Genomic DNA, 18,168 nt, shown 5'->3' on the forward strand with positions numbered 1-18,168 from the left:
GCCACACTGAAAGCACAGCCATTGTGAGGGTGCAAGGGGGTTGTAGTAGAGGGCAACCGGCAGGTGCTGCTGACGGCCATGCCTCCGTTGCTCTTGTCCTGCTTGCTGCTGGAGCCTACGGATCTGGAGGGGGTCCACCGAACTAGCCTTGGGGGCCAGCAGCAGTGCATCTTTCATATGGCATACTTACAGCTGCCAATCGGTCAGTGGTGGAGGGACTCAATGTTGAATGGGGTGTCAGTCAAATGGCTTGCGTAATCTTGCATGGTGTCCAGCTTCCTCAGTGTGGTGGTACGCTTGTCCATGCAGATGAACAGTATGCCCTCAAACCCCTTGTACATGGTGGACAGGCTTTGGAGAGTCACAAGGTCACCTATAAGCCACAGGGCAGAATCTTCCGTGCCCGCTGGTATTGGGCATGTTCAGTGGTGTGAGTGGAAAATAGGGCGAGAAGGCCAAAAACTGGTTTCACGATGTCATGAAACCAGTTTGCAATCATCCACTCTGCCTGCTGATGGTGGGCAGCGTTTCCCGCCATTGGACATTGGGAACGTTACTGTAATGCATCTGCATATCATTATAAACCCTGCCTGCCAGAATTGTCCCACCCCGCTGGATCATCCACCCACATCTGTGTGTTTGCACACCGACATGTTTTACAACAGTATATAAAAAGCATGCACTTGGCGGGCTGCACTTTGAGGGGAACTCGGAGGTGAGTACCCAGTAACATTGTAGAGCATTTGCCCAGGTCACCTGTTGGACGTCAAGGTTGAGGTGCATTGGTGGTGGGGGGTTGAGGCAATGGCTGCACTGCGATTGAGGCATGTTGGAGGAGGGCAAGGGCTGCCTCAGGGTCGAGGTGCTTTGAGGAGGGGAAGGGCTGCCCTGCAGTTGAAGGTAGAGCACAAGCATGTGCGTGATTGTGAGGAATAGGCAAGGGAAGTAGCCACACATTAGGGAAACCTTATATAAAGTGACCATTCCTCTGCAGCTCAGAAGTTCAGGCACAGCCACATTGATATGATTGGAGAGGGGTCTCTAGTTTCTCTGCCCACTCAAGCAATACAGAGACATCAAAGTGCCACCTAGTGCTCCAGAGTTTTTCAGCTCTTGGTAACAGACTGCAAAGTAATGAGCATTTTAGTGGACTGCAGAACAGCTGGGTGACTGGGAACATTGTACAATCTCCTTGCTAAATCTGGCTGTGGAGCAGTCAATGATGGAGGCACTCACAGCCCCTTGCAATGTCATCATCCCAGTTTGGACCAGTTTCCCCCATGGTTCAAGCTAATAGTGCAGCCTTGCAGCGAGGGTTAGGAGAATGCTTGCACCTGAACTGAGAGCACAGCATGCAGTCCAATGGGCAAAGCTGCTGCCAATCTGTCAGGTAGAGTGGGTCGGAGGTGGGTGAACTTTCGGGCAGCCATGCAGTGCATGAATCTCTGGCCATCCAAGTGGTGGCCAGCACTCTCCGGGATGTATTAAGTGGCCTTCAGATTTAACCCACACGGCTTCTTAGTACACCCATGCTAACCCATAGAATCACAGAATCACAGAGTGCAGAAGAGGCCCTTTGGTCCATCGAGTATGCACCGACATGTGCGAAACACCTGACCTACCTACCTAATCCCATTTACCAGCACTTGGTCCATAGCCTTGTATGTTATGACGTGCCAAGTGCTCATGCCTCTCTCTCTTTCATCCTGCAGGAGGAGTATGTCAGGATAATGGAGCCTGGTGAACTAGCTGTCTGGCTCGTGGTGTGAGAGAGCAAAGGTGACTAAGAAGGGAGCAACTGAGGTGCCTGGCTGCACAGATGGAGGGGCAGAACCCTCGTGAAGAAGAGATGGCTGGGGCTCCCGCATAGTCGAAGAGCCACAGCAAGCTGTTGCTGGTTTGGGCCTTATTAGACCCAGGATCCAAAGACATCACCTTTCATTCCTGCAGATGACCGAAAACCAGTGTTGCCAAAGACGGAGCATGTCTAGGGAACTGGTCGGTCACATCTGAAGGATTTGGCACGACGGGGACTTGGGGGGCATCCATTGCCAGTGGCCGTGAAAGTGACCACAGCGCTCAATTTCTAAGCCAGTGACTCCTTTCAGGGGTCCAAGGGTGATCTCTGTGGGATATCACAAGCCTCCACCCACCAATGCATCCATGAGGTCACACATGCCACATTCGCGAGGACACACAACTTTGTGTATTTCATCCAGGACCAGGGCAGCCAGAATGCAAGGGCAACAGAATTTTCCCAGATCTCGGGTCTTCTACAGGTACAGGGTGCCATCGACTGCACTCAGACCTCTTTCGCAATTATGTCAGCCACAAGGGATTCCATTCGCTGCATGTGCGACGGCTACAAATGCATCCTGCAGGTCCGCACACGGTTTCAAGGGAGTGTCCATGACTCCTACGTTCTCAGTCAGTCACAGATCTCTGATATCTTCCAAGGTCCACAGAAGCTGCAAGGATGGCTCCTCTTGGACAAGCAGAGGATGTGGCTGATGACACCCGTGCGGCGGCTTCAGACTGCAGCAGAGTGAAGGTATAACCAGGCTTATGCTGCAACTCGCAACTTGGTGGAGTGGACCAACGGGATGCTGAAAATGATGTTCTGGTGCCGGGGCCAGTCTGGTGGAGCCCTGCAATATAGTCCACAGAAGGTGTCACATGTTGTTGTCTTCTGCTGCGCCCTTTACAACCTGGCGCTGCAATGGGGAGAGGAGCTGGCTGAGGAGGAGCTGGAGGTCTCCTCAGGTGAGGAGGATGCCAAAGGGGGTGAGGGTGAGAAGGTCCTCGATGGCGATTATGATAGGGATGAGGCCATCGCATTAGCCAGACAAGGCAGTCACACTCAGGGGGGCCCTCATAACTGCTAAATTTGTGGAAGATGATGACAACGTGTAGTGAGGATCCACCATAGATCCTCACAATGCATCCATGAATGTTTGACTCCAGTCTGGCCTATGGCAGTGCACATATCCTCTGTGATAATGCTCCTGTCATGGAGACGCAATGGAGGCCCTAATAGTCGCCCGATTGCAGGAGGATGATGACGACGTGCAGTGGGGATACTCCATAGGACTTTTCGTAGCCCCTGAGAATGTCTGACTCCTGTCTAGCCAAGGGCAGCTTGCTTGTGCTGTGATCAGGGTCATATCATAGAGACGGAGCCATGAAACTTTAAAAGCATCTAATCCTTTTTCCACCTTCAGTGCCTGACCCCTTCAGGAGCACAGTGTCACAGGGTCACAGATGCTGAAGAGATGGGGGCCAACTCCACCTTAAAGGTGCCGAGAGCACAGAGAGAGAATGGTGGTACTCTCTGACGTCTGCCCACAACATTCTGGCAGCAATAACAGGCATCGTTGAGGTGCAGGCATCAGTAATGTGCCCAGGGAGTGTGAGGCCGGAGCATCACTTTGGTCTGATGGCTGTACACAGAACAGGGAAGAGGCCTTGGACTGAGACACCTGCCTTTATCTTGTGCCGAAAGGCTTCACATCTGCGTGACACGAACACTGCTCATCAGAACAAGGAGCCATAGACAGGGAGACATGCTTGGGAGTTTATTGACAATAGTAAACAGTATGTATAAGTGATTAACACATGTGCCCAGGCTGCGCAACTACATCTTCTTAACTTTCCTATAACTGCCGCTATGTCTTGGTGCTCCCCGATCATCTACAGCAGATGAGGAGGCAGCCTGCTGACTGTATGTCTATGATGATCTTGGCAGGTGTCCTCTGGAGGGGCCAGACCTGGAGGGTGGCCTGTTTTCCGGGTCCTGTTGTTTGGCAGTGGTGCCCTCCTCAGCCTATGCAGCTGGAGCTCCTGAAGTCACAGGAAGAGGGGGTTCAGATGGGCCGAACACTCCTGGAGTTGTTTTTTTTATTCATTCATGAGATGTGGGTATCGCTGGCTAGGCCAGCATTTTTGCCAATCCTAACTGCCCTCATTCAGAGAGCATTTTTAAGAGTCAACCACATTGCTGTGAGTCTGGAGTCACATGTAGGCCAGACAAGGTAAGGACGGCAGATTTTCTTCGCTAAAGGAAATTAAAGGACAAATGAACCAGATGGGCTATTACAACAATCAGCAATGGTTTCATGGTCATCATTAGACTTTTATTTCCAGATTTTTATTGAATTCAAATTTCACCATCTGCTGTGGTGGGATTTGAACCCAGGTCCCCAGAGCATTACACTGGGTCTCTGGAATACTAGTCCAGTGACAATACCACAAAGCCACTGCCACCTGGATGGATGGCTAAAGAGGTTACACCTGCTGATCCTTCTCCCTATGGGTGCGCAAGGGCCCCTGGCTGACTCCTTGAAGAGAAGGGGTAAGTGGAGTGACATTGAACTGCTCCGGACCCCACTTGCATACATACTGGCCATCTATGGTGTCAGCGATTGAGTCCTGGACCAAGGGCTCCATGGCAGACACTGTCCTACCAGTGTTGACCTCAGTGCATTGGCATGCTGGCGCTATCAGCTCAGCCTGAAGGCAGACTCCTCCATCATGCCTTTCAATCTGAGGAATGCAGCGGACACCCCTCCTTGATGTTGCCAAGTTTGACTTTGCAGCCCCAATAACTGTGACATGACTGAGTCCAGAGTCTTGTCATCTGATTTGACTTAGCAAATTTCTGCCTCCAGCAGTCCTCTGAGTGCCAGACACCTGGGAAGTCCCTGTTGGAGATCAGACAGTGTGATATGCTCACCAGATTGTGATCCCGAGTTTACTGTAAAGCTAAGCCCTACCGAGGTGTGTGTCTCTGCGCTGGTGGATGGTGTGGGTGAGTGCTGTGACAGGACTTCAAGGAGGGTGCCTCCAGATTCCTCTTCAAAGGTTTTTTCAGGGCTTGATTGAAGGCCCTGCGTCATGGACTCCGTTGGCTGTTTCTCAGATATGCCTGCGGAAGCAAGGGGAGATAATTAGTGCATGGCAGCGGCCTGTGAAACAGGACACATCAGTCACAGTATGGTTGTCTGATGGATGTTACACTGTTGGATACTCACTTGGTACAGCACCGCGGCCCTCACCACGGCACACGACCAGTCCAGATTCTCACCAGCCAGCTGGATGGCTCTGGTTTCAAAGTCTGGGAGGACCTTTATTTCAGGTATTCCTCCACCGGTCTGTGACCTCTCCATCTTGTTGTGTGCCTGCTTGTCCTGCATGAATAGAGATGGAGAGAGTGTAAGCAGGACGGCTGCCAGGCCTGATGATAAGTATGCCTGGCATGTGTAGGTGGTGAGTGGTCCCATGGACAGGATGAAGACAATGAAGATGTGTGTGAGAAAATGAATGGTGATGTCCCTTGAACTGGTGTGTGAGATCCCTGTGGATATGTTAAAAACAAAATATTGCGGATGCTTGAAATATGAAACAAAAACAAAAATTGCTGGACAAACTCAGCAGGTCTGACAGCATCTGTGAAGAGAAAGACAGAGTTAACGTTTCGAGTCCATATGACTCCTCTTCAGAACTTTCAGAGTATCCCTGTGGATACGTGATGGGTTTGTATGAGGGTTGAGAGTGATGAGAAGAGTGGCTTAACCTGGCAGAACAGAGGAGGTCATTCATCCTCTTGCAGCACTAGGTGGCTGTCCTCTTTTGAAGAATGTTGGCATTGACCACCGCTGCTACTGCCTCCCAAACCAGATTAGTGAGGATGCTGCCCATCCCGCGGCCAGGGTGGTGGTAGTGAACATCATGGTGAGCCTCCACTGTGTTGAAAAGGCGCTCGAGGGATGCGTCACTGAACCTGGAGGCTGCAGTCTTTTTGCCTTTCAGAGTCATGTCTTCTTTGCAGCAGTTGTGGACTCGAAGCACTGAGTGGTGTGTGTACGGCTGGACTTCAAATATCGTGTCTGGCATGCTGAAATGGCAAAAAGATGGCGTGGCGGGCGAATGAGAGCCCACCCACCATGGAAACGGCGTGTATCCCAGCAATGCATAATTAATAAGGTGTGTTTGGGACGAAAGGGTGTGAAAAGCCGCCATTGCGGCCAGCAGGTAAGATTTGGCTACCGCACTTCATGCAAATCTGAAATGATTCCACACACAGAATTATTAGCACGTGACCTCCTCCAATACCTGACGTGCTCACAATCCACCTTTCTATCTTTACACAGAAGAAGACAGCACACAACAGGTGTGAGAGGGAGAAGTTGGGAGGGTGCATGCCCAAAATCTGCCCCTCCCCACACTAACAGTGGGCTGCCAAGGCGGCAAGGGAGGAGAGTGACCATGCACGTGCTATTGGTGAGGTCAGCCTCCCCCACACATCCAGTGAGGAAGCACGTTTAATCTCTGCCAATTGAAACATGAGGGTGAGGCACTGTGCTATGTTGGAGGCAGGCTATGCAGTCACATATTCTCTTCTCTTTCCATTTCAGGTACGGGTAAGAGAGTGAGGCCAGTTCCCCCTCTAGAAATCATCCCGAGCCCATGTGGGACCTCAGAAGAAAATGAGGACTTCTCACCTGTAGAACCATCAAAGTAGTCACCTTCAGCCTCCACCAGCCCTGATACACATAGATCACAGATCTAATGTAGGCTTGGACCCACAGTCTGGTGGTCACTGCAGAGACATGTATCCACAGCAGGAGATATCAGTGAAAGCCAAGGTCTCCAGCACTCGGAGGACTGCTGGACAAAAGGCCCTGCTAATTCTGAGTCAGATGATGAGCCGCTGGAAGTGATCATGGAGAAGATGCTGGAAGTATCAGTGAGACGCAGGGGAAATCTGAAAGGGGATGAGTGGGCTTGAGAAATCAGGAGCGTGTCCAAATCACACGATTGTTTTCTTTTATTTATTCATGGGGTTTGGATGTCACTGGCAAAGCCAGCATTTGTTGCCCATCACAGGTTGGCCTTGGGGAGCTGGTTGTGAGCCACCTTCTTGAATGTTTGCTACACCCACGGTGCTGTTGGCGAGGGAGTTCCAGGGTTTTAACCCAGCGACGATGAAGGAGCGGCGATATAGTTCCAAGTCAGGATGGTGCAAGTGGAGAGTATTCCATCACACTGCTGATTTGTGCCTTAGAGAAAGTGGACAGGCTTTGGTTTCTTAAGCAACTTGATATAGGGAGTGACAAGGTATTGGAGGTGTTAGCAGGCTTAAAAGTGGACAAAACTCCAGGTCCGGATGATTTGTGTCCCAGACTGCTGAAGGAGGCAAGGGAGGAGATCGCAGGGGCTCTGACCCAAATTTTTAATTCCTCTCTGGCCACAGGGGAGGTACCAGAGGACTGGGGAACAGCTAATGTGGTTCCGCTATTTAAGAAGGGTTGTAGAGTTAAACCAGGGAACTATAGGCCAGTGAGTCTCATGTCAGTAGTAGGGAAACTATTGGACGAAATTCTGAAGGAAAGAATCCATCTCCACTTGGAGAGGCAATGTTTGATCAGGGATAGTCAGCATGGCTTTGTCAGACGGGGGTCATGCCTAACAAATTTGATTGAATTTTTCGAGGAGGTGACCAGGTGTGTTGATGAGGGTAGTGCAGTTGATGTAGTCTATATGAATATCAGCAAAGCCTTTGACAAGGTCCCACATGGGAGACTTTTCAAGAAGGCAAATGCACCTGGGATACAGGGTAATTTGATAAGGTGGATTCAAAATTGGCTTAGTTGTAGGAGGCAGAGGGTGATGACAGAAGGATGCTATAGTGACTGGAAGCCAGTGTCCAGTGGTGTACCACAGGGACCTATGCTGGGTCCCCTATTATTTGTCATTTATATAAACGACATAGATGACTAGGTGGAAGGTAGGATTAGTAAGCTTGCGGATGACACAAAGATTGGCCAGGTGGTTAATAGTGAGGTTGAGTGTCTTGGGCTACAGGAAGATATAGATGGGATGGTCAAATGGGCAGATAAGTGCCAGATGGGATTTAACCCTAAAAAGTGTGAGGTGATACATTTTAGAAGGAGTCATTTTACAAGGAAGTATTCAATGAATAGCTTGACACTAGGAAGTTCTGAGGAACAAAGGGACCTTAGCGTGTGTGTCCATAGATCTCTGAAGGCGGAAGGGCATGTTAGTAGGGTGGTGAAAAAGGCATATGGGACACTTGCCTTTATCAATCGAGGCATAGAATACAAAAGTAGGGAGGTCATATTGGAGTTGTATAGAACCTTGGTGAAGCCACAGGTGGAGTACTGTGTGCCGTTCTGGTCACCACATTATAGGAAGGATGTGATTGCACTGGAGCAGGTGCAGAGGAGGTTCACCAGGATGTTGCCTGGGATGAAACATTTAAGTTATGAAGAGAGGTTGGATAGACTTGGGTTGTTTTCGATGGAGCAGAGAAGACCTGATCGAGGTGTAAAAGATTATGAGGGGCATGGACAGGGTGGATAGGGAGCAGCTGGTCAGTTACCAGGGGACATAAGTTCAAGGTGAGGGGCAGGAGGGTTAGAACAAAGAAGAAAGAAAAGTACAGCACAGGAACAGGCCCTTCAGCCCTCCAAGTCTGCGCCGATCATATTGCCTGTCATGCTAGAACATTTTGCAATTCTGGGGTCCATATCCCCTCTATTCCCATCCTATTCATGTATTTGTTAAGCTGTCTCTTAACCACCACTATTGTACCTGCTTCCACCACCTCCTCTGGCAGCAAATTCCAGGCACTCACTACTATCTGTGTAAAAAACTTGCCCGGCACATCTCCTCTAAAGTTTTCTCCTCTCACCTTCAATGTATTTAGAGGGGTGTGAGGAAAAACCTTTTTATCGAGAGGGTGGTGACGGTCTGGAATGGACTGCCTGGGAGGGTGGTGGAGGCGGGTTGTCTCACATCCTTTAAAAAGTACCTGGATGAGCACTTAGCACATCATAACATTCAAGACTATGGGCCAAGTGCTGGTAAATGGGATTAGGTAGGTGGGTCAGGTGTTTCTCACGTCGGTGCAGACTCGATGGGCCGAAGCGCGTCTTCTGCACTGTGTGATTCTGTGATTTTGAGAGGTGCCAGAGGCCGTCAAAAGAGTGGCATGTGAGGCAGAGGAGTGCATCCGTGTGCTCCTTGATGTAGTGACACCGAGATGTGAGTGCATGGAGGTCTTCATGTACAGGATGGTGGATGCCACAAGACCTTGGTCCAGCAGAATGCCCAGTTTCTACTGGAGATGCACTCAGACTTGCACTCCATCCCTGGAGCCATGGGTGAGCTTTTGAAGTGGCTACACGAAAGGGTGACAGTGCAGCTAGACCTCCCACAAGATGCCACTTCTCCTCAAGAAGTCAGGGATAGCCCTTGGGCACCCAAAGGGAGAAGAAGCATCAGGGCTCTTCAAGGATGTTCATGCGTTCCAAATTCCCTCTACCTGTGACCCCATCAGCTCCAGCCCCTGAGACAGCTGAGAAGGCCAGGGTCCTCTAGGTCTCGGGCCTCTAGTGAACGACCAGAAATGTCATCTGAGACAAGAGGGCATAGTGATCAGCAGGCTGTTTCCAGCACTGCTGCGGATCCAACAGAGGGCGCTGGTGAGAAGTGAATGAAACATTCTGGGAGAAGTCATCGCAGCCACCACGACTCAGGAGGGAATTGAAGAGAAGGACTCTTGCACTTAACTGGAGGAAGGGCATCCAACAGAGGGTGCTGGTGAAAAGTGACTGAAGCATTCTGGGAGAGGTAATCGCAGCCAACACGACACAGGAGGGAATCGAGGAAAAGGACTCTTGCACTCAACAGGAGGAAGGGCATCCAACAGGGGGCGCCGGTGAGAAGTGACTGAAGCATTCTGGGAGAAGTCATTGCAGCCACCGCGACTCAGGAGGGAATGAGGAGAAGGACTCTTGCACTCAACAGGACCAAGGGCATCCAATAGAGGGCGCTGGTGAGAAGTGACCGAAGCATTCTGGGAGAAGTCATCGCAGCCACCGTGACTCAGGAGGGAATCAAGGAGAAGGACTCTTGCACTCAGCAGGAGGAAGGGCATCCAACAGAGGGCGCTGGTGAGGAGTGACTGAAGCATTTTGGGAGAAGTCATCGCAGCCACCATGACTCATGAGGGAATCGAGGAGGACCCACTATCAAAGAATGGAATAGCCCCAAACATTACATTGCTGTAGTGTTTCCATCCCTCCCTCCTCCTGAAACCTAAAAAAAAGAGGAAGAGGCAGTGCCTTCAGGAGTGCACCAGACCTGCCTTCTGAAAGTGGATTTTAAAGAAAAAGCAGCTGATTAGTGAGTAAATCCTGGGAGCAGACTCGGAGGAAGGAGCTCCAGAGCAGTGAGTATAAATCTAGCTTACATCGGGGATTCGCGGCCTTGACTCCAGGGAGCAGACTCAGAGGGAGAAGCACCAGAGTGGTGAGTATAAATCTAGCTTACCTTGGGGATTCGTGGCCTTGTCTCTAGGAAGCAGACTCAGAGGCAGGAGCACCGGAGTAGTGAGTATAAATCTAGCTTACCTCGGGGATTCGTGGCCTTGTCTCTAGGGAGCAGACTCGGAGGGAGGAGCACCGGAGTGGTGACCCCTGGGCACAGAGTAACTGAAGCCAAAACTGAAAAAGTGACATCACAGGAAAGCTGTGACCTGATTGGTTGGTAGGAAATCTGTTCCAAATTTTAAAAAGAAATACTGCAAAGCTAATTAATTAATTATCTAAGTAGCAATGGCTGGGCAGGTGATGTGCTGTAGCTGTATGATGTGGGAGCTTGCAGATCCCAATGTGAGTCGCAGTGACCACATCTGCAGCAAATGTTGGTTGCTGGAGGAACTCCGGCTCAGAATTGATGAGCTGGAGTCCGAGCTCCGGACGCTGCGGCACATCCGGGAGGGGGAGAGTTACCTGGACGCTTTGTATCAGGAGGTGGTCGCACCCGGTAGATTAAGTACTTCAAGTCTGGTCAGTGGTCAGGGTCAGCAGGGTGTGACTGCAAGTGAGGCAGGTAGAGGGATCCTGTGTTCAGGAACAGAGGAGCCTCAGCTCTTGACCTTGTCCAACAGGTACGAGGTACTTGCTTCCTGCATGGATGAGGAAGAGGGCTGTAGGGAGGATGAGCCAGCTGACTGCACAGGAGGCCATTCAAGAGAGGGGAGCTAAAAGATACATGGTAGTTGTAGGGGATTCTATAATTAGGGGAATTGATAGCTTCCTTTGTAAGCAGGATCGAGAGCCCCGCATGGTATGTTGCCTGCCCGGTGCCAGGTTGAGGGACATCTCTGACCGGCTTGAAAGGATATTGGAGAGGGAGGGGGAGGATCAAGTTGTTGTGGTCCATGTCGGGACTAATAACATAGGTAAGACTAGGAAAGAGGACCTGTTTGGGGATTATCAGGAACTAGGAACTAAATTAAAGAACGGGTCCTCAAGGGTTATAATCTCCGGATTACTACCCGAGCCACGTGCAAATTGGCACAGGGATGCGAGAATAAGGGAAGTAAACGTGTGGCTAAAGGAATGGTGCGGGAAAGAGGGGTTCCATTTCATGGGGCACTGGCATCAGTATTGGAACAGGAGGGATCTGTACCGTTGGGACGGTCTCCACCTGAACCAATCTAGCAAAAAGGGTAAAAAGGGTGGTCAACAGGACTTTAAACTAGAAAGTGGGAGGGGAGGGAAGGGTAAAACTCCAAAAAGTATGACTAATGGGAAACAAAGCAGCAGGTTAGCGTGTGGAGGTGGGGGGGGGGGGGCGGGGTGGGGCACTGCGGTGGATTCAACTTCGTGGAAAATTATGAAAAAAACTGAAAAGAAAGGAGAGCCCAGGAGAGGCTATTAATGTCTCCAGAACACAAAATAGGACAGAGTGTTTGGAAAGGGCTAGAAATCTAACTTCAAGCACATCAGATAAAGGGACGACAATGAGAAAGGGGACGGGAAATACAGGACTGAAGGTGTTGTATCTGAATGCACCCAGGATACAAAATAAGGTAAATGAGCTTGTGGCACAGATTGGAATTGGCAGGTATGATGTGGTGGGCATTACGGAGACATGGCTGCAAGGGGATCAGGACTGGGAGCTAAATATCCAAGGATATACATCCTATCGAAAAGATAGGTAGGTTGGCAGAGGAGGTGGGGTTGCTTTGTTAGTAAGAAATGAAATTAAATCGATAGCAAGAAATGATATAGGGTCAGATGATGTAGAACCTGTGTGGGTAGAGTTGAGGAAACGCAAAGGTAAAAAAACCATAATGGGAGTTATGTATAGGCCTCCAAACAGTAGTCAGGATGTAGGGCACAAGATACACCAGGAGATAGAAAAGGCGTGTAAGAAAGACAAGGTTACACTGATCACGGGGGATTTCAATATGCAGGTAGACTGGGAAAATCAGGTTGGTAGTGGATCCTAAGGAAAGGAATTTCTGGAATGTCTACGAGATGGCTTTTTGGAGCAGCTTGTGGTGGAGCCTACTAGGGAACAGGCAATTCTAGATTTAGTGATGTGTAATGAGGCAGATTTGATAAGAGAGCTTAAGGTGAAGGAACCCTTAGGAGGAAGTGATCATAATATGATAGAATTTACCCTGCAATTTGAGAGGAAAAAGCTGGAATCAGATGTAATGGTATTACAGTTGAATAAAGGCAACTATGGTGGCATGAGGCAGGAGCTGGCCAGAATTGACTGGGTGATGAGCCTAGCAGGAAAGACAGTGGAATAGCAATGGCAGGGGTTTCTGGGAGTAATTTGGGAGACACAGCAAAAATTCATCTGTAGGAAGAAGATGCATACTAAAGGGAGGACGAGGCAACCATGGCTGACAAGGGAACTCAGGGACAGCATAAAAGCTAAAGAGAAAGCATACAATGCGGCAAAGAGCAGTCAGAAATCAGGGGATTGGGAAGCCGACAAAGACCAACGGAGGACAACTAAAAAAGAAATAAGGAGGGAGAAGATTAAATATGAGGGTAAACTAGCCAGTAATATAAAAGAAGATTGCAAGAGTTTTTTTAGATATATAAAGAGTAAGGGAGAGGCAAAAGTGGACATTGGGCTGCTGGAAAATGATGCTGGAGAAGTAGTAGTGGGGAACCAGGAAATGGCGGAGGAACTGAATAGGTACTTTGCGTCAGTCTTCACAGTGGAAGACACGAGTGACATCCCCAAAGTTCAAGAGAGTCGGAGGGCAGAGGTGAGTATGGTGGCCATTACCAAGGAGGAGGTGCTAGGAAAACTGAAAGGTCTGAAGGTGGATAAGTCACCTGGACCAGATGGATTACATCCCAGAGTTCTGAAGGAGATAGCTGAAGAGATAGTGGAGGCATTATTGGTGATCTTTCAGGAATCACTGGAGTCAGGGAGGGTCCCAGAGGATCAGAAAATAGCTAATGTAACCCCCCTGTTTAAGAAGGGAGTAAGGCAAAAGACGGGAAATTACAGGCCAATTAGCCTGACCTCGGTTGTTGGTAAGATTTTAGAGTCCATTATTAAGGATGAGATTTCAGAATACTTGGAAGTCATGATAGAATATTTAGCATGGTTTCATCAAGGGGAGGTCATGCCTGACAAATCTGTTAGAATTCTTTGAGGAGGTAATGAGTAGGTTAGGCAAAGGAGAGCCAATGGATGTTATCTACTTAGACTTCCAGAAGGCCTTTGACAAGCTGCCACACAGGAGGCTGCTCAGTAAGATAAGAGCCCATGGTGTTAGAGGCAAGGTACTAGCATGGATGGAAGATTGGCTGTCTGGCAGAGGCAGAGAGCGGGGATAAGGGGGTCCTTCTCAGGATGGCGGCCGGTGGCTAGTGGAGTTCCGCAAGGGTCAGTGTTGGGACCACAACTTTTCACTTTATACATTAATGATCTAGATGAAGGAACTGAGGGCATCCTGGCTAAGTTTGCAGATGATACAAAGATACGTGGAGGGACAGGTAGTATTGAGGAGGCGGGGAGGCTGCAGAAGGATTTGGACAGGTTAGGAGAATGGGCAAAGAAGTTTCAGATAGAATACAACGTTGGCAAATGTGAGGTCATGCACTTTGGTCAGAAGCATAGAGGCATAGACTATTTTCTAAATGGGGAGAGAATTCAGAAATCTGGAGTGCAAATGGACTTGGAAGTCCTAGTCCAGGATTCTCTTAAGGTTAACTTGCAGGTTGAGTTGGTAGTTAGAAAGCCAAATGCAGTGTTGGCATTTATTTCGAGAGGACTAGAATATAAAAGTAGGGATGTGCTGCTGAGGCTTTATAAGGCTCTGGTCAGATCACATTTAGAATATTGTGAGCAATTTTGGGCCCCGTATCTCAGGAAGGATGTGCTGGCTCTGGAGAGGGTCCAGAGGATGTTCACGAGAATGACCCCTGGAATGAAAGGCTTAACATATGAGGGACGTTTGAGGACTGTAGGTCTATACTCGATGGAATTTAGAAGGATGAGAGGGGAACTGATTGAAAATTACAGAATACTGAAAGGCCTGGATAGAGTGGACGTGGGGGAGATGTTTACATTAGTAGGAGAGACTAGGACCCGAGGGCACAACCTCAGAGTAAAGGGAAGACCTTTCTGAACAGAGATGAGGAGAAACATCTTTAGGCAGAGAGTGGTGAATCTATGGAATTCATTGCCACAGAAGGCTGTGGAGGCCAGGTCATTGAGTGTATTTAAGACTAAGTTGATAGGTTCTTGATTGGTAAGGTTAGGGGGAGAAGGCGGGAGAATGGGATTGAGAAACTTATCAACCACGATTGAATGGTGGAGCAGACTCGATGGGCCGAATGGCCTAATTTCTTATGGTCTTATGGATTTCGGGGAAGCACCTGGAAATAATGGTAAGGTAAGTAAAATTTGGAAGTATTAAGTTCACTTTGGTTGCACAGTTGTAGAATCATTGTAAACAGTTGGTGTACCTTTGAAAATATATTAATCTTCACACATGACGGAGTTGTCCTGGGTTTTCTTTTGCTGCTGGTGTTATTGCCTGTGCACATGCCCTCTTCCCCTGCAAATCAGGTTGGATCGATGTCCTCCTGAATCATGGCTGCGCAAAGAGGTATTGCTCTTTGTCAAGGCCCTTGCGAGCCGTGTGCGAGAAGCCTCCCAAGTACAGTGTTCCCTTTCCCTCCACTGCCCTTCTGGGTCTAGTGAGAGACCTTTCCCTTTTCAGGATAGATTAGCAGGGTTCCCTAACTTTCAGCTCGACGCACCCGATGACCCTCCTCCCAAGCAGCATTTCTTGAGCTGGACGTTGACGGTGTGGACTCAGTGCTGGGTCTTCGCATGAGGCTGGTGCGCTTGAGTTTTCAAATTGTTTCCAACACCTTCCACCCTCCTCCTGTAATCCACACCACCCTACTTCCGCATCACCATTGACCACACCCACCCCCACCAGTGTTATCTTCACTCTCCCATTTGACCCTTGAAACCCACCCATCAGCCTTCAGCTCATCACCATAACCCTTCACATGCCTTCCCTCCCGATGACCCCGCGCCTATCATGGTCCCCATGCCTGTCCTGATCCTGCCCACCCCTAAGGTATCCCCTCTAGCCACTCAAACCAGCCCTTCAGCCATCACAGAAGGACCCTCGCCCTCCCACCCTATCACTGCCCCCCAAAATTGCACCATTGATACGACCGACCCCTCCCTTTGAACCTTCCCCTCCTACTCACTGTCCCATGCTTCCCCCCCTGACTGTCCCATTGTTCCGCTCCTCACTGTCTCATGTTTCCCCTCTTCATTGTCCCCTGCTTTTCCATGGTCCCTCCACTGCTCCCGGTCCCTTCCCCCCACCCTCCCCCTGCAAGGCTCCATGGTTTCATCTACCCCCCCACCTGCTCACCCCCCCGCCCCCCCCCCACAGCCCCCCACCAGCCTTTCAAAACACCCCCCATAACCTCCCCTCACCCTGCGTTCCAGCGCCCTACCCCGTCTTGTCTGCCCTCCCCTCACCCTCATGAGACTGAGATGAGGACAATACTTTTTATGTGAGTTGTTATAATCTATAATATTCTGCTCAAAAGGGTGATGGAAGCAGATACAAGTGAAGAGGGCACTCAGTAGAGTGCATACCTCTGCCATGCTACGTTAGCTCAATATTATTACAATTATGCTGCACTTCCTTGAGGTTTTTCCCTGGCTGCTTGATGCTCTGTAAATACAAAGCTGAAAAAATAAATCTTTTTATTAAGAGTTTTCATCTCACTGAGAAGGCTTCAGGTCAATCCACATCCAACAACCTGCTCTGAAAACTCTGCTCATATTTTGACACAGTGACAAACTACACCACAGCAGCTGAGACAGTCCATAGCATTCTAAAACAGTCAACAACATTCTAAATAAAACAATCCACAGCATTCTAAAAAAAAAGTCAGTCTGCCCTATCTCCCAACGTTACCGTATCCTTTAAAAAATTCCAGGATCCAGATCTACATCTACAGCAAAAAATAATCAGCCCTTCCTTGGGCTATGTTCTACCTGTGTATTAAGTTTTGCTGAGATCTGTCCAGTAGTTTTTGAGACATATTGTTTACAAACAGACTAACAAACAGAGGCAAAAAGATTACCTCCACCCACCTTGGCTGGCAGAGGTAAAAATAACTTGCAATAGGGAATTGGATAAATACTTGAAGGGAAAGAATTTTCAGATCTGTAAGGAAAGGGAAATTGACCAGGACTAATTGGATAGCTCTTTCAAAGAACCTGCCTGCATATGCATGATGGGCCAAATGCCCTTGGGAGATCTTCCCATAGGTGGTCAATTGAGAAGATAGCAAGCGGGTTCCTGAGACTGCAGGCCAAATCAGTGGGCCATCAGCCTTAGAAGCACACCGGACTCTGTGGCAAGGTTGGTCCTGTCACTGTAGGATATGGACTGTGAGAGCATCTCCATCTTGAAGTGCCCTCTGAAAATATTCACTTTAATAAAATAAATGATGACCAGCAGCAGCCAGGCAACCCTGTTAAGGGTAAAGCCCTCCACAGGCTAGATAGCAGCCACAGCTGTGGCCCGGTGATGGCTGAGGCTTCAGTTGTGTGGGAACAGGAGTTAGAACACAGGGCCTTGCAGGCCCCCCCAAGTCAAGCCACTGGCAACCCACCTCCAGGCACTTGTGGGACTTGACCCTCAGTGGGGACTCATCCACCACTGGGAAGTTCCTGGCGGTGTTCCCAGTCAACCCAAATTTATTCAAGTTGTCTGCCTGCCGTTGAGGATAGCTATTACCAGTGATGACCTGCCTCCGGCAAGATTGTCAAAAGGTGAGAACGCATGAGACCGTTGACACAAGGTCAAGGTTTGAAACTTTCCTCTCCGTCCTGCCTTCAAGCCGCCCCTTCTGTGTTGTAACATTCTACTATGTTACCAAAAACTGAGGGATTCAAGGGCACTTAGGGATGGGCAATAAATACTGGCCTAGCCAGCAATGCCCACATCCCGCGAAAGCGTTAAAAATAAAATTCAAACCAGTGATTCCCACCAGCGTAGTGCAGTGCTGTCTTAATACTCTACAATTTGTTTCCAACCATTCACATCTTTTAACGTACTATTCTGTTTCTTTGGATATTTATGATTATTAAGGTAGATAAGTAAGAACTTATTTAAAATCAATATGCTGCATACCTCCAGCCCAAACTTGTAGAAGAAGTAATTTATGAAATACTTGGCACAGTTCACCAGTCCATTATCCAAGTGTTGCCTTGTGATGCCATGAAAGATGGTTTTCGTTACTGGAGCTGCAAGGTTATTGCGGAGCCTAAAGTACTCCTGATGACGATAGATTGTCACTTCAAATGCTAAAACAGCAAGAATCAACAGGTTGTTCTAGAAGAGAGAAGAAAAACATAAATTTGCTACTCTTGAAGTTTCTGAAGATATATTTTGAGCTAATCTTTACAATATTCAAAATCTCTAGACATCCCAGAAAGTCAGAAGGTACTCTTGGTGTCTGTCTGTACAACGCATTATTTGGAAGTGTAGTTACTGTTGTTATGTAGGTAAATATAGCTGCTGCATTGCAATCAGCAAACTTCCAGAAAAAAGCAATGAGATAAATAATTAAAAGCAAAAAAACTGCGGATGCTGGAAATCCAAAACAAAAACAAAAATACCTCTCCTCACCATCCAAGGGCCCAAACACTCCATTCAAATGAAGCAGCATTTCACTTGCACTTCCCTCAGCTTAGTCTACTGCATTCGTTGCTCCCAATGCGGTTTCCTCTACATTGGAGAGACCAAATGCAGACTGGGTGACCGCTTTG

At 48.8% G+C, this 18,168-nt stretch overlaps 1 protein-coding gene across 1 annotated transcript in view; it reads right to left on the minus strand.

The window, feature by feature from the left end:
* LOC121279061 (piezo-type mechanosensitive ion channel component 2-like) overlaps nucleotides 1-18,168 on the minus strand; it is a 1,076,252-nt gene that overhangs the window by 228,292 nt on the left and 829,792 nt on the right. Inside the window, exon 23 of the mRNA XM_041189919.1 lies at nucleotides 17,531-17,731. Within this exon, the coding sequence (XP_041045853.1) occupies nucleotides 17,531-17,731 (201 nt within the window). The remainder of the gene's footprint in view (nucleotides 1-17,530; nucleotides 17,732-18,168) is intronic.

This window comes from Carcharodon carcharias, chromosome 6 (assembly GCF_017639515.1).
Source record: "Carcharodon carcharias isolate sCarCar2 chromosome 6, sCarCar2.pri, whole genome shotgun sequence".
Lineage (NCBI taxonomy): Eukaryota > Metazoa > Chordata > Chondrichthyes > Lamniformes > Lamnidae > Carcharodon > Carcharodon carcharias.